Source organism: Pleuronectes platessa, chromosome 24 (assembly GCF_947347685.1).
Source record: "Pleuronectes platessa chromosome 24, fPlePla1.1, whole genome shotgun sequence".
NCBI classification, from domain to species: Eukaryota; Metazoa; Chordata; class Actinopteri; order Pleuronectiformes; family Pleuronectidae; genus Pleuronectes; species Pleuronectes platessa.
The window spans coordinates 9,508,847-9,523,432 of record NC_070649.1 but is presented as its reverse complement, the minus strand read 5'-3'; the positions used below and the strand labels follow the sequence as shown (position 1 = coordinate 9,523,432).

Here is a 14,586-nt window from a genome sequence, read left to right as displayed (position 1 = left end):
ACATCCTGGAAATTAAAAGAGATAGTCGCACTAAGGTCTGACTGATGTCTCTCATCCTGTCTGTCCTTCTCCTCCCGTCTCTTACACAACATTATTTTTAGACATACAATCAAAAGTTCTGATGAGTCAAGTTTAAATCTGAGTTTGCACACGCGTGGGAATCTACTGTTAATCCGAGCTGCAGCTTCATTCAACAGAAATTTGCCATTTTCAGAGCATTTGGTGACTACTGATGTTTTGATGATTTGTCAGCTCATCACTAATGACAGATGAATTGATCATATTGATTAAAGGCAGGCATAATCAGGGCCCAGTAGCCTGTGAGTGACATCAAGACTCTCAGTGATGATGTTGTGAGACAGGGGAAGCAGTAGTGGGAAAACTACCAAAGTGCTGTACAAGAAAATAATAAAATAACTGTGCTATGATGTGGATAAAACAACTTAAAGTCACTCAACCAACTCCTGCAATCGGACTTTTTGAGACAGAAACTAAATAATGCTGCATAAACAAGTGACAGCTGTCATGTCCGACAACATAGCTGCATGCTCTCTGTTTGTATTCCTTGAAACAAACCAAGGCTTTAATTCCAGCTTGATTCCTGTTTCCTGAAAAGTCAAATCAAGCTGATGTGATCTCATGTTCTATTCCCACCATTGCAGCATTTAGTCGAAGCTGGAGATTAGAAAGAAAGGGGTTTAAAAGAGAAGGAGAAGGATATCTGTAACAGAGGGGAGTTGACAGGAGTGAAGAAAAATGAAACCAGGGGATTGGGTGAAGAGGAGAGAGGAGAGGAAGTCAGGGGGGGGGGGGGGGGGCACTCAGTGAGTACCCATCCCTCTTTCAGTGGGAGCTCCGGGGTCTCGGCATGGAGCTCTGACCTGGAATTCCAAATAAATAATTCCCTGAGCCTCCCCACTGAAAGACACCGGAGCAACACACACAAACACGCACACACATAAAAGAAGCAAAACGCACAATTCCTCCGAGTGGCTTATTTAAACAAGCCCTCCGCCTATTTGAGTGTATATTGGATCAGTCAGTGGGGTGAAACCGTACCCACACACATACGTGCACAAAAGCACACACACTCACAGGTATTAATTCTCACAGCTTAGCCCTCAGAAGTAGCCTAAATCCTGCATGTGTGAACAGGAACATTCGGTTAATCCTCCACTAAATACAGCATGGAACAGTTCTCCCCAGTAATTAATAAGCATGCAAAGGAAGCCGGGACGCCGGGGTCGAATTCTCTGGAGTATGTACGAGTGATTAATACACACAGAGAGAACAGAGGGAGGAAGAGGGACCCTGCTGCGTACACACCACATAGCAGAAATAACCACAATGTCCCGATCTGAACTCAGATGTACCAACAACCAAAGCTTGATAGAATTAATATTAAATTGTATTCCTTTGGGCTCATTTTTGAGCATAAGGACAGGATATGAACATGCAGCATCCTCTTTATTTATGATAACAGCTACGCTCATACACACACAGACACTCAACCTATATCTATACAAAGATATAAAGAGGTGCATTGCCGGTTCTAAACCTCCCTGTTTGCCTGTGTTAATGCCGGTTGCAGCTTTTCTTTCAGAAACCGCCCCACAGTAGTTGAGCGCTGGCGAGTTAAAGGGATAGTTCACTCAAAGCTGAAATTTCACTCATTATCTACTCTCCCTTATGCCAATGGAAGCGTGGGTGAAGCGTTCGAGTCCACAAAACACTGCTGGAGTCCAAAACAATTGAAGTAAATGGTAAAGAACAACCGAAAAAAATTGTAAAATGCCTCCATACTGCTCGTGTAATGTCAGACAAGTGTCCGCAAGCCCGACATTCAAGTACAACTCAAAACTGTGTCATCTACACTATGATTTGAATCTGTTTATTCAAAATTAGTAGATGGATATACAGTATATTCAAGATAATCTAGTATTAAATAATACAAATTTTATGAAAATTCCTCTTTTGTAGTGCTTCTACACGTTAATTTGGGTATCTGGCATGTCAACCGTCCCAAATACTCTGGAAAAAAACAACTCCCGCGATTTGTTGTGGTTCCTCTATGTCAGAAACGATACGCTAGAGTGCGTCGAATGGGATTACGACCGAAATAAACGTCATAGTCACACCGTGCCCATGTAGGGAGTCTCGCTACATGGCCTTGGACGAGCGAGCTAACGCTAGCCGGGCTCCACCGGCCCGGTTAGCTCCCCTAGCTCCCTAGGGGCTCCCCCCGGCTAGCGTTAGCTCGCGAGCTAACCGGGCCGGTTGAGCCCGGCTAGCATTAGCTCGCTGCTGCTACCCGTCAGACATTTAAGTGGCCGCATAAACAAGGGACCCCGGGACACCTCTAAACGTTGACTCAACAGTGTGGAAGGATGCTGCTGCTGCGCCAGCTCAAGCTCCCACTGCTCCCACTGCTCCCACTGCGGGGCTGCGCTGGGGAACTGGGACTCTCGCAGCCAGGCTCACCGGGGGTGAGGGGGGTGGGCCACTCAAAACAGGTCAATCTGAGGAGGGCTGTTTTAGACAGGGTAAAAAGGTGCTGTTTTAAATGATCCTTGTGGTATTTTGACCAAAATATGTTCCAGACATTTCATTAAGACCCCAAGGAACCATATCAACTGTGGTAAAATGGGCATAATATGTCCCCTTTAAATATTTCTTTCTCTTGTTATAATAGTATGGTTTTTTTTCAAGATTAGACTGAGAGTGGGTGTTTCCAGATGTTGTGAAACATTTTCACTGATGCTGAAACTTAAGGTTAAATGTTCAGTGTGTAGAATTCAGTGACATCTAGTTTACATCCTTTTAAAACGCCGCGCACCACACAACATGTGAGAGGATTTTGTGTAATCTATCTCTGGCCCATGACAAATCTCATTTGCGAGGACACTAATGGACACGGGCGGTCACAGCACACACAAATACACAGGGGGGCCTGGACAGTTTTTGCCTTCAAGACTCCAAGAGTGCTCAATTAGATCATCCTCCCACCCTCCGGATTCTCTCCCACACACTCGCGAAACACAAAAGCGTAACTCAACACCGCCGCCTTCCCACTGGAGCTTTAATCGGCAACAGCCAGAGAGATTCTGGCCGCGGAAATTAATGTTTACTTTTCAGCCGTCTCTATTTCAAGCTGCGCTCTTTCTGCCTCGTTGTTGAGAAAACATCCCAGAGGAGATGTGTGCGCGATTGCTCAACCAAAACACTGCCAAACAAAACCTGCTGTTTCATATGGTTCCTTTCAGCCGAGGATCACACAAAGTTGTCAGAAATTGGCCCCGTGCGGTATCGGGTTCCTGCTCGCCAATGAGAGGTGGCCTTGAATTCGTATTTTCGCAACACTCATTACACAGTGATTAGACGTCTTTTCTCCCCGACACCAGTTACATCCCATTGGAAACAAATGTTGATGTCACATCCTCTTGGCCTCGGCACTGCATTCCATACAGTGAGCTCTGCAGTGTGGCTTTACACATTGCTTTAGAGCAACAACGGGATTTGATTTACATCACAAGACGTGGGTTTTTTGTTCCGTGTTCAAAATCAGCTTCAGGAGCTCAGGAGAAATCTGCGCCTCCTGAAATGCCAAATCGAATATTGTCATCTCTTTTACAGAGCTTAAAGATGCATATCAAGGATAAGATGGACGACGTGTCTCCACTTCCTCCCACTGTCTGGAAGTGAGGCCAGAATATACCAGATACAACCCCCGCCATCTTGCACATTTGGAGCCACTGACTGCACTGTCTCAAGGTCAGTCTCAGCTGTCAATCATGATGTGTCACTCTGTTTTTATACTCACTAAAAACACACTTCAGTACAAGTGTATGTGTACTGTAATGTATCAGGATCCATATTAATTTTGAAATTGTCTTTTCTGCTTGACCAACCCGGAAATAATTCCTTCGATTAGTCACATGGAAATTAATTAGGCTTGACCAATTGAAGTTAACATGTTATCTAAACACAGTTGATAACTTTAATTTGAATTGAAGCATTTTTTTGCATCACAACGAGGGTTGCAAAATTCCGGGAATTTTCAAAGTTGGAAACTTTCCATGGGAATATACGGGAATAAACGGGAATAAACTGGAAATTTGTGGGTAATTTAAACTAACTGTATTTACCTCGTCATATACAGACATATATATAAACATTTTGTTTTGTCATAGGCTGATTTGAGCCTTGAGGAAACTTTGGACACTTGACTATATGCTTCTGCATCTTTGTGTCATTCTTAACATAGGTCTTTGCACAGTATTTGCAAATGTACACAGCCTTTCCTTCTACATTGGCTGGGGTGAAATGTCTCCACACATGAGATAGTACACGTGGCATTGTTCTATAGAATAAAAAACACTTAAGCAATGCCAGAGATATAAATAGTTGGCCAAACAATTGGAATTGTCTTTAAAAATATTTTACAATTGATCGATAAATGAATAGAAATAGGCTAGATGAACAGATGAACAATCCTCAATCAACATGCTAATATATTTCCCCCAGTAATATCATCGAAACTTACCTGACTAGTCCTGCACACTACAGCAGGCCTCAATAGACCTGCTGTAGTGTGAAGGATGCTGGGAATTATCTGTGCATGTGATGGAGAAATGCACAGTGCAGGATTGAAAGTTTCCGGAAATTTCGCAGAAATGTTCTGACCCCTTTGCAACCCTAATCACAACACACAGGATTTTTTTTAAGATAGAAGACAAGATTGTCCTTTTTGACTAATAGACTGGAACTTTACCATATTAAATCGTGAAGTATTCAGCTTCAACATTTGAATTTAAACATCTTCTAAAATTATGACAATAGTCCACATTTTATTTTCATAAGAGAATAAACTCATTTGTGCATAAGAAATTAAGGAGACACATATTTGTTTCCTGCCAATCCAGTTTACATGGAGAGCAATCCAACAATATGACAGTGAAAGCTAATTGAAGATCATGTTAACTATGACGCTGTATTTCCATGACCTCCATTGAAAGCAGGCAACATTCTGCTCTGACAGCAGATTGTACACGTTAACAACCAGGCCCATTAAACTTAATAAGCTCAGTAATCAAACTACAGCCCCTTTGCAGACCCCGCATACATAAATCTGGAGCTTCTCCCAGGGGAACTCTTTGATCTACTCCACGAGCGGCCATGTCTAGCAAGGAGAAGGAACACGGTTTTATTTTCAACGACATCTGTGTTCGTTCTCACACGCTCAAAAAGTGGGGAAAGAAAATCAGGCCGACGATGGGAGCTGACTCAGGAGCCCGTGTTTCAGGATGCTGTGGGGATCGGACTACAACTTCAAGGCGACCGCGAATCAAATCAGAGAGCGCCGCCGCCGCGAGCCAATAAAATCAACCTGCGTTCCATCACGGCTCTGTGTGTGACATCCCTGACTCCTTGATTACGCCACACTGGCTCTGCACGCTTGCTACGTGATCCGCTTTCACCAAAACAAAGATTGTGTCATGATTCGTGAGGCTTTGTGAGTCTTGGGCCGAAACCGGCTGAGCTGGTGTGTGAATTTTCTTTCTGTGGGTATTTGGGTGCGAGCATTCCAAAGATGTCCAACCGTCAAGGTCTTGCTCCTCCGACGCACACACTCCCTCACTTTGAGGGAGGAAATCAGGGAGGATAGGCCAAGTGAATGGCAGTGAGGGCCACGAGTTCAACCCAGGGAGGATATATTAAAACAGGAAATATTCACATATCACAGGGTTACCAGCCCATTAATTGATGTTTATATTCCTGCTATATTGCTTTTATTTGGGGTTTGTATTTAGCGTTGTTTTGGTTTGATGTGTTGAAACTATCACACGTGTTGATTCATCTCATTCCTGAGTGTTTGTGATTGATTAGTAGCGTAAGGAGAGAGACACATACCACTTATGTGTCTGTGGTTTTTGCCTCTTATGATTTGACGGCAACCTTTGTTACGGATAGAGATGAAACAATCTCTTTCACTGTCACACATTATCAGGTTCCAGTTCTCAAATATGACATTGACTATACGTTTATATGGACTGAAATAATCCGGCTTCTGATCTTATTCTGTAAAAGACATTATTCCCATTATGGTTTTATTAATTGCTATTAAAACATTCCACTTATATTCCTGTTTATGTGTTTGAATAGTCTGACTATGACTCATGTCAACATGATGTCCTCCTTCTTGTTTACAAGAGAATCCAGGTCACGGGCCATCGAGCAGTTGGTAGCTGCAGTATGTTGATGTCCCAAAATGCTGTGAAGACTAGGACGTTAAATTGCAATTAAGACGTGTTGATATAATGCAAATAAGGTTGTAATACACTACATGTTTTAAGATTAAGATTAAGATACATTTATTAGTCCCAAACACATGCACAGACATGCACAGACACACTCATGCAGGTAGGGAAATTTAACCTCTGCTTTTGACCCATCTGGGGCAGGACACACAGAGCAGTGAGCGACCATGTACAGCGCACGGGGAGCAGATGTTGGGGGAGTAAGGTGCCTTGCTCAGGGGCACTAGACAGGGTAGGGAGAATCCTCTTGGATTTTTGGACAGATCAATCCAGAGACCTTTTCTGCCTATAGTCCAAGTTTCTGCCACTAGTCCACCGCCTCTATTCAATGTATATGAATAAGTTGGTATACATTTACCATAGTATACTAAATAGCAGTATAACTATAGATAATGTACATACATATATAAGTATATACATGGCAGCATCTTATTCAGACTATTGTCGGGATCAATATCAGAAAATATGTGTCCATATGAATATCTCTAATGTCCTTAAATATGTCTGAAATGAAAACAAGACATTTAAAGACACCAAACGTCCATTTTGGGAATTGTTTTAGGCATTTTATAATTTACAAACTCCACAACTATTATAAGAATCCAGAAAATATGAAGGACACAACTTTTAGACAAAAAAAAACTGATATTGATACAGCTTGATGTCCTTGGGCAGACTCACACTGCAAAGACTCGATTGCCTCCATTCATCAGTCTGGACCTCACAATTACCAGAAGGGTCCTGCACAAGAATCTCCCAGCGTGATCCAAACATAACAACAATAAAACACAAATCTTCTCAAACTGTGAAAAGATCCTAAATCTGTCGCCTTATTTTGATAAGAGGCTTTGCTGCAGTATTTCTCCCCGATCCTCAGACCGTGCAGTGTATTGTTGCTGTAAACACTTCAACGTGGACCACTCATGGTGGGAACAACACATCTGTTGATTCCTGGAAGTGCGCACTGACATGAGTCAATGTTTTAGCTTGTTTGATTCACAGCGTAAATAACGGCAAACATGTGGAGCACTTGGAATTCCTCTGAATCTGAACGCGTGATTTCTGTTAAATCATCGACAGGAGGGTCAGAGTGCGAACAAGGGGGCATGTGGAGTTGAGGCTTTTACAAAATCGGAAAAAGAGAAAACTAAATGGCATCCGTCAAATGGCGTAGTGGACGCAATAATGAAGCATGTTCTGCAAAATGTAAATGGTAACGTTCTTCTATAGCAACTCATGGAAACATCATGTTCACCGTCCGTACTCCCAACCCCTTTAACATCCATAGAACTATCTGAGGCAGGAAGTAGGAAATTCCACACAGTAATCGTCCAAATTCCCACGAGTCATGACCACGGTTCTGCCACACGTTATGAATGGGAACCTGGGATTTGCTGTGTGCTAAAACATCTGTCATCATCCAAGCATCGTCTCTCTAGGTCTCGCTAAAACAAAAAAATCCAAGCAGGCTCAAGGTCTGGCTCCGCAGTTTTTACATTCTTTAGCATTCAGAGCTAACGTATGACTCGCTAGATAATCCTCAATATCAGCCTATATACTTGTTTTCCTTTCCTTCCTCTACTAAGCGTTGGTTTGTGGGCACAACGTTTTGATTGCGGTTGCTGAATGCGTGCAGATTACAATGTCAGCGGATGGAACTCTGACCTCAAATAACCACTTCTATGAATCCTCTGTTATCAATCATTTAGTAGCAATAGTTGCGGTGGGGGGGGGGGGGGGGGGGGGGGGGGGGGGGTTTCTTAGTTGAGGAATGATTTTCCCTCACTCTCTGAAGTACTGTGGGTCTAAGAATAGACGCTACAATGTCAACAATCTGGCACCCGATAAACAAGTAGCATTAAATGAGCCGACCGCTGTTTCCTCCCTGAGCCTTTGTGCTCGTGCTTGTAAGTGTGAGCGATTGACAGAAACGCCGCGTAGGTTCGTGGTATGTTCCAGACGCCAAAGTTACGAATTCCGTAATGTCAGCGTCCCTGTAAAGAAAAAAAGAAAAAAACTAGCTCGCTACTTCAAGAGTGTGTTGATACGATGACCGGCTCCGGGGCCAATCGCTTCCCAAGAACAGGGACCAGTCGCCGACCTCTCCTACTGTAATAACACGCAGGGCACGTTTCTGAGGATTCTCCCGCGTCATTGTCCGTCGAAACATCAACAACCTGGCCATGGAAAAAAGCTATTAAGCAATCACAGCCACTAAAACTGTCCGCCGCTGCTTTTTTGTGTAAACCATTACATCTCCACTGTCTCAAGCCTCTCCCTCCCCCTCCGTCTCTCTCTCTCTCTCTCTCTCTCTCTCTCTCTCTGCCTCTCCGTCCACGTCTCCCTCCTTAAAAAGGCAAAGCACGAGACGCACGGGATGAGCACAGGTGCCCCCCCCCACACACACACACACACACACACACACACTCAGGGATAGAAATCATTTAAAACTGGATCTCAATCTGAGCAGAAGTTTTGAAAATGAATACATTCAACCTTTAAAATAGGCTGAGTTCCACATGGGCCATGAAGGAGGCGGCGCCGACTGCAAAGGCAAAACCGAAATGACACAGTCTGTTCTACAGAGGCTTTCCTTTGTGCATCTTTTAGCTTGTTGCATCGTTGGCTACTTAAAGCGGCTGCACATGGCCTCATTGTGCCGCTGTGACCAAATCCGTCTCGAAATGCAGGACGCAACTTATGTCTGGTTTTCTGATATCACTTCCATAAAATGAGAACATGTAGTTTGTTGCATCTTGGTTAAAACTCTCAAATTGGCATCGATATGACTATAAAGCATTGGGATCATGGGATTCCAGCCATGAGCGAAACTTGGCTCGTGAAAACAGTTGCAAAACTTCCTCTGGTTCTCAAGATACTTAGAACCACAATGAGATAAAGCCTGAAACACAAACTGGGGGTGTGATATGAAAGATGTGGCTGTTTACGAGGCAGGGATGTTGTAGTGAAAGTCACGAAACCTCCACATCTGCGATTTTGACCATTGTTGTATTAAACCCTTAAAATCCCCCTTTAATCAATTTCTATTGAATTTCTAGAGATTTGACTAAAATGGCATGGCAGGGAGCGAGCCATCATTTTTTGTGCACTGTGAAAATGTATTTGAGACGATCACCATCACATGATAATGAAGCTAAGACGACTTTAATAGTCAGACAATGTGCAAAATGGGGAAAATTGGAAACAGACTTAGATAAGTGAAAACTGGGCGTGTTGCACAAACCCTTGGAGCCAAAGGGGAATCATGAGGAATTTTATAAAGGGCAGAAATCTTTGTGAAAACACTATAAGTGTGTGTTTACTTGTACACTTAATAACAAGGTCCATGGCTAGTATACTTTTTCTAGAGTATCCGAGTGTCCACCCTGAGTCCAGCATGGAAAAAACTCTCCTTTCCCTCAAAAAGAAAGAGAAGCTCCATGCTTTTTTTTAACAGTGCAGGGACGTAATCAAATAGAGTTGTAATTGACGTGAGCAAATTCTTTTTTGGTCCCCCCCTTGAACCTGCAGGACAAAGGTCTCGTGTTAAACAGACGCATCTTTCTTATCTTTCTGGGAGAGTCTGACACCTCATGTCAGTTACTGCAAGAAACAAATTACTACAGCAACCGTGTGTGTTCCATCTGTAGAAAAGGATTGTAAACTTCAATTATTTCCGTAACTTATGATTTATATGAAAACATAATTTGAAAAACAGGCATTGCATTCAAAAGTCAATGTGCTACATTCAGTACACTTGGAATTTCACCTCACACCCAGCAGTGTGTGAAACTCCCCAGCAGACCAGCAACACTTCTGGGCCGAGTATTTTTACAAACACTCCGAGGTGCAATAACTTCATGGTCCAGATTACACTAATGACTCCAAACTGAAGGCCTCATGTTATCCTCACTGGGCTGTGGTGTAGAAGAAGGGGGGGGGGGGGGGGGATGGGACACTATGGAAAATAGAGTTACACTGGTGGGAAACTCTGCTTGGAGAGGAAGAGAGGGAGGAAGAGACAGTGTGGAGGCATGTGTGAGAAAGAGAGAGAGAGAGAGAGAGAAAGAAAGGCGCATGCTGGAAAAAGGGAAACAGAGAGAGGGACGCTCGAGCTGTTCCTCGCAATAGGAAATGATGGGAGAGCTGTTTGAGGGCCACAGTGGATCTGACCCTGTGACCGCTCTTAGTCGTGAGAACCGAGTCCCGGGCCGTGTGTCCTTAAGACCTTCGCATCGGCACACACCCGCCCTGCTGCACGTACACACACACACACACACACTCAGTGCTCCTACACATATCAGCTAAAGCAAAGAGAGGGAAAGAGCAGAAGAAGCAGGGAAATTATCATACCTTTCCACTACTGCATGTGGACTTGTGCCAACTATGCAGCCTATAAAGCCCCCCCTCCTTCCAAAATATAAGTCGGCCAAGTATGTTTTGGTAAGGATTTAGTACGCTACCTTCAACTTATTCACACTCAATTTGAAGGCTATATGAAGACAAAAGCCCGACCGGCCCAGCGGAGCTGACAGTCAAAGGGGAATCTGTGCACTTCATTGCGCCTTTTGTGGGAATTATTTAATCCTCAAAAGCACCACAAGGGATTTCTTGGCTTTCCCATAAGCCCTTCTGTGTAAGGTGTGACTCTCACAAGGCCTGAAAACACAGGAAGGACCACAGGTGGACGAGTGGGCCGGCGTGACACTGGATTCCTTCCAGGTTCAGAGTCAGCTCAACACTCTTCAAAAGACATTCATCTTAAAGTTGATTTTGAGTTCTGACTGGATACTCATTGAATCTGAAAATGCACAGACACCTTTCTGGGTGCTGGGAATCAAACTTGTGCACTTTGTAGTGTCTGGCGGTCCTCAAAGAGATTCTCAGCAGATGTGACTTCTGGCCTCCAGTGGATTCCCTTGCTCCGAGCCGAAATAAACAAATGTGTTAAGCCTGCTGATTGCTTCTTCTAATTATTCCAGGAGCTGTCATAAGCTGTGCCTTAGTTTTAAATCAATGAATTTGGAGGAAACCACTCTCCTCTACTGTCTTACAGCAGTTACATCATAAAGGCATTATATCATGTGGTGACTATATGATGTGATGATGATGCATAGTGAGAATAGATGGGGATGCATGCTTCTGAACATAAACCGGATATATTACACTCATTGTTCTCCACTGGAAACTGTACCTCTGATTTCCACACCACGTAAGCGTGAGAGCTGGTCGGCTGCACCTTCCTCTGGAGCCACCTCCGCGGGGAGAACAGCGCGCCCGTGCTCCCGGACGGCGCGGCACAGGGTCCCCTCACCAGATACGGTAAATCCCCGGCGGTATTCCTTTTGGCCCGCTTCACCGTGTCATAGTCAAAGTAGAAGTTGGACGAAGGGGAGACGTCCAGGGGGATGGAAGGGGACGAGAGGGACGGGGTTATCGGCTCCTTCAGCGACGGAATCTTCGTGCGTAAAGTCGGTTTCACCGGAGACGCACCTGCGTCCTCAGGCGGCGCTCCGGAGAACGGTGCTCCACTCGCGCCCTCGGTGCCGGTGTCACAGTGTCTTATAATCGCGGGGTCGAGGCTGCGGGTCTGGCGTAGCCTCCGTTTGGTCATGGCTTTGGAGGCAGGAGAGGAGCAGGAGAAGACGCTGTTGAGAAGTCCTTGAGCGCCAGACATGTCCCCTTGTGTTGGATCTCACATCGGCGCAGTTCTCCAAAGCCCCGACTACAAGACAGGGACCTGGTGTTGTCCCATCAGGAGGAACCATCAAGCACAAGCAGACGAGGAGCAGGGAAGTGATGGGGTGCGACGCCTTTGGCTGCAGCCGCTGCGCAATGGAGAAGGAGCAGGACGAATCTTTTCCTCTGCTGTGTTCCCATGCGCGTCGGTCGTTCCCAAACTGGAGTGGAGTGAGAAGACAGGGTGAAAGCGTGCGCGCACGAGTGTGGGAGGGGGTTCAGTTCACTTGAAATGAATGTTTGCATACTTTACATTTTCTTATGAATGCCAAATTATTATATTTTTAAGAACTTTTTGCTTTTGCAGCTTTTGTTTTAGCATGAAGAGCTCCATGGCACCTTCTTTTTGTTGTTGTTGATAAAATGTGTATTATTTCCAGATGATATAAAGGTGGGTGGTCACTTATCTCATCGTCCAACATATATAAGCATGGTTTTATTCACTTTTGTTTCAATGTGTTTGCCTCTTAAACTGGGGTGTTTCTATAATTAGTTTAATTTCTACAATTAGCTTCTCTAATTAAGAAGCTCATCTTCATGTGGCAGATGAGGTATGTAGCCTGGTGCAATACTCAGACATGCAGAAGGTCATACCACACAGACAGACGTGATTTAGCAAGGGATGAAAATAGGCGTATTAATCCTCTTCTCCCATTAATCTACCTCGCTGTCTGGAAATAATAGGCCTATCAATATAGCCTGCTGTGTGCTATTATTAGCCAAGCGAGAAGTGAGCCATTAAGGATTCATAGCCAATTTCTCTTTCTTTATTCACCTGTGTGTGACAGATACTTGTTGACACAGGGGAGCTCCAGTAAGAGTGTTAAGATAGCTGCGTGATGTGTGCATCTGTTTAGAGGAGGGAGTGTGGGAGAAAGAGGGAGACAAATAGAGAGTGACAGAGAGGGAGAGCAGGAGCATGCTCGGACCCAGTGTGTGAAACTATGGGAAAAATGGAAAGAGACGGCAGGAGTCTGGAGAGGAGGGTGCCGGCGGGCTGATAAAGGAGCTTATGAAGCTGCGCCGCACGGCACAGTCACACACAGACACACAACACAGCATGACATGACACTGATAACAGCCGAGATAGATTTGACCCTTCTAAAAACAGTCTCCGGCGGAAAGAAGAATGAGACACTGAGTGAAATCACACAAGCAAGGAAGTACTGAAAGAAAACAATGTGTTTTACATACGTTTATTGAAAGAAGGAAGTACTTGAGGCCATTTTGATCTCATAGGCTACTACTCCTACTTTGGGAGAAAGCCAGAAACAACAGTAATTAAGAGGAAAAGTGCATCACTGAGAAGATATTGACCAGATTTTAAGTAAGGATCCCTGCAGCATCCTTTGCTTTCAGTCCCGTCATCATATGTTTAAGGCAATCTGGGCCTGGACTCTCTCGGGTCACTCATGTGCAACCACGGAAAACATTCCACGTGAAACAGTGAGCATTCGACACGACTGTCAAAATATATCAGACCCGCTCAGGGTCGGAGGGAAAGAGGAATAAATCAACTGCTGCTACACTTCAAGCCAGTCATGTTCGGTGTTCTATACACACTGTCCATATTTGGTATACAACAGGAGCGCAGCACTGCCTGAAACCATTTTAAGCGAAATGAGTGTAGATTGGGCCACAGCTGCAGAGACATGGTTTCCTGTGCTGGGGATCAGCGTGCATTTCATTGTCTGAGCCTGTAAGAGAGACATAAATGAAGGAGGGGTCACAAGGTCAGAAACAAAAGAAATCAAATTACTGGTGTAAACAGTAAGGCAGAGACGCAGGGTCTATTTTTAACCGTTATTTGCGGTGGAAGGATTCTTTTCATAAGTCTCCAAGCAGAACAGAATTTGAACCCTGGAGCGATGTCTGACTGTATGACCAGAAATCCCCGTCTGCTCATGTAAACAAACCCTCGTATAGTGCTGCCTTCAGTGTATTTTAAGAGCCCCCATGTTGTTCCAATAGAGCAAGATTAGATTATTGAGACATGGGCTTTTACTGTATGGTGCCTCAAGGGAAAGGATATTTCCAAATGCTTTAAATACCCAAGCAACATGTTCAACCTGTCCGAGGTTTAGGACGTATGATTCCCAGGTAGCTTAATTCCTACAGGCACAGATACCATCAGAGGAGATGCAGATGGATATTTGTAACAGGGCAATATAAATTACCCAGAGGTTATAAATCATGTTCATATCATGGATCCCATCACAGACATAAAGATAAAGCTGATATAAAATTGGACAAATAGATTGTTAGGTGATGCAGATTGGCACAGAGCTTCAAATAAATCAAAGGACTTTGATGGTGATTGGAAATATATTGCTGCTCATGTGCTGACATCTGCTGGCCTGATTTAGGAGCTGCACTGCTCCATGAAAGACAAATTCAATGGATGACAGATAAGACAAGACGGGCCTGTATTGATCGTCTGTAGAGGAAATTCACAATCGACGTAGCAGCACAAGTGGAAAGTGCCATAACAATCCAAATAAGAATACAAGAGAAATACGATATATATTTA

At 44.2% G+C, this 14,586-nt stretch overlaps 1 protein-coding gene across 1 annotated transcript in view; it reads right to left on the bottom strand.

Annotated features, from left to right (window-relative positions):
* Nucleotides 1-12,210, bottom strand: part of LOC128431077 (rho GTPase-activating protein 6) — a 68,214-nt gene extending 56,004 nt beyond the window's left edge. Inside the window, exon 1 of the mRNA XM_053417295.1 lies at nucleotides 11,512-12,210. Coding sequence (XP_053273270.1) covers nucleotides 11,512-11,994 — 483 coding nt within the window. The 5' untranslated portion in view covers nucleotides 11,995-12,210. The remainder of the gene's footprint in view (nucleotides 1-11,511) is intronic.
* Between the last annotated feature and the right edge of the window lie 2,376 nt (nucleotides 12,211-14,586).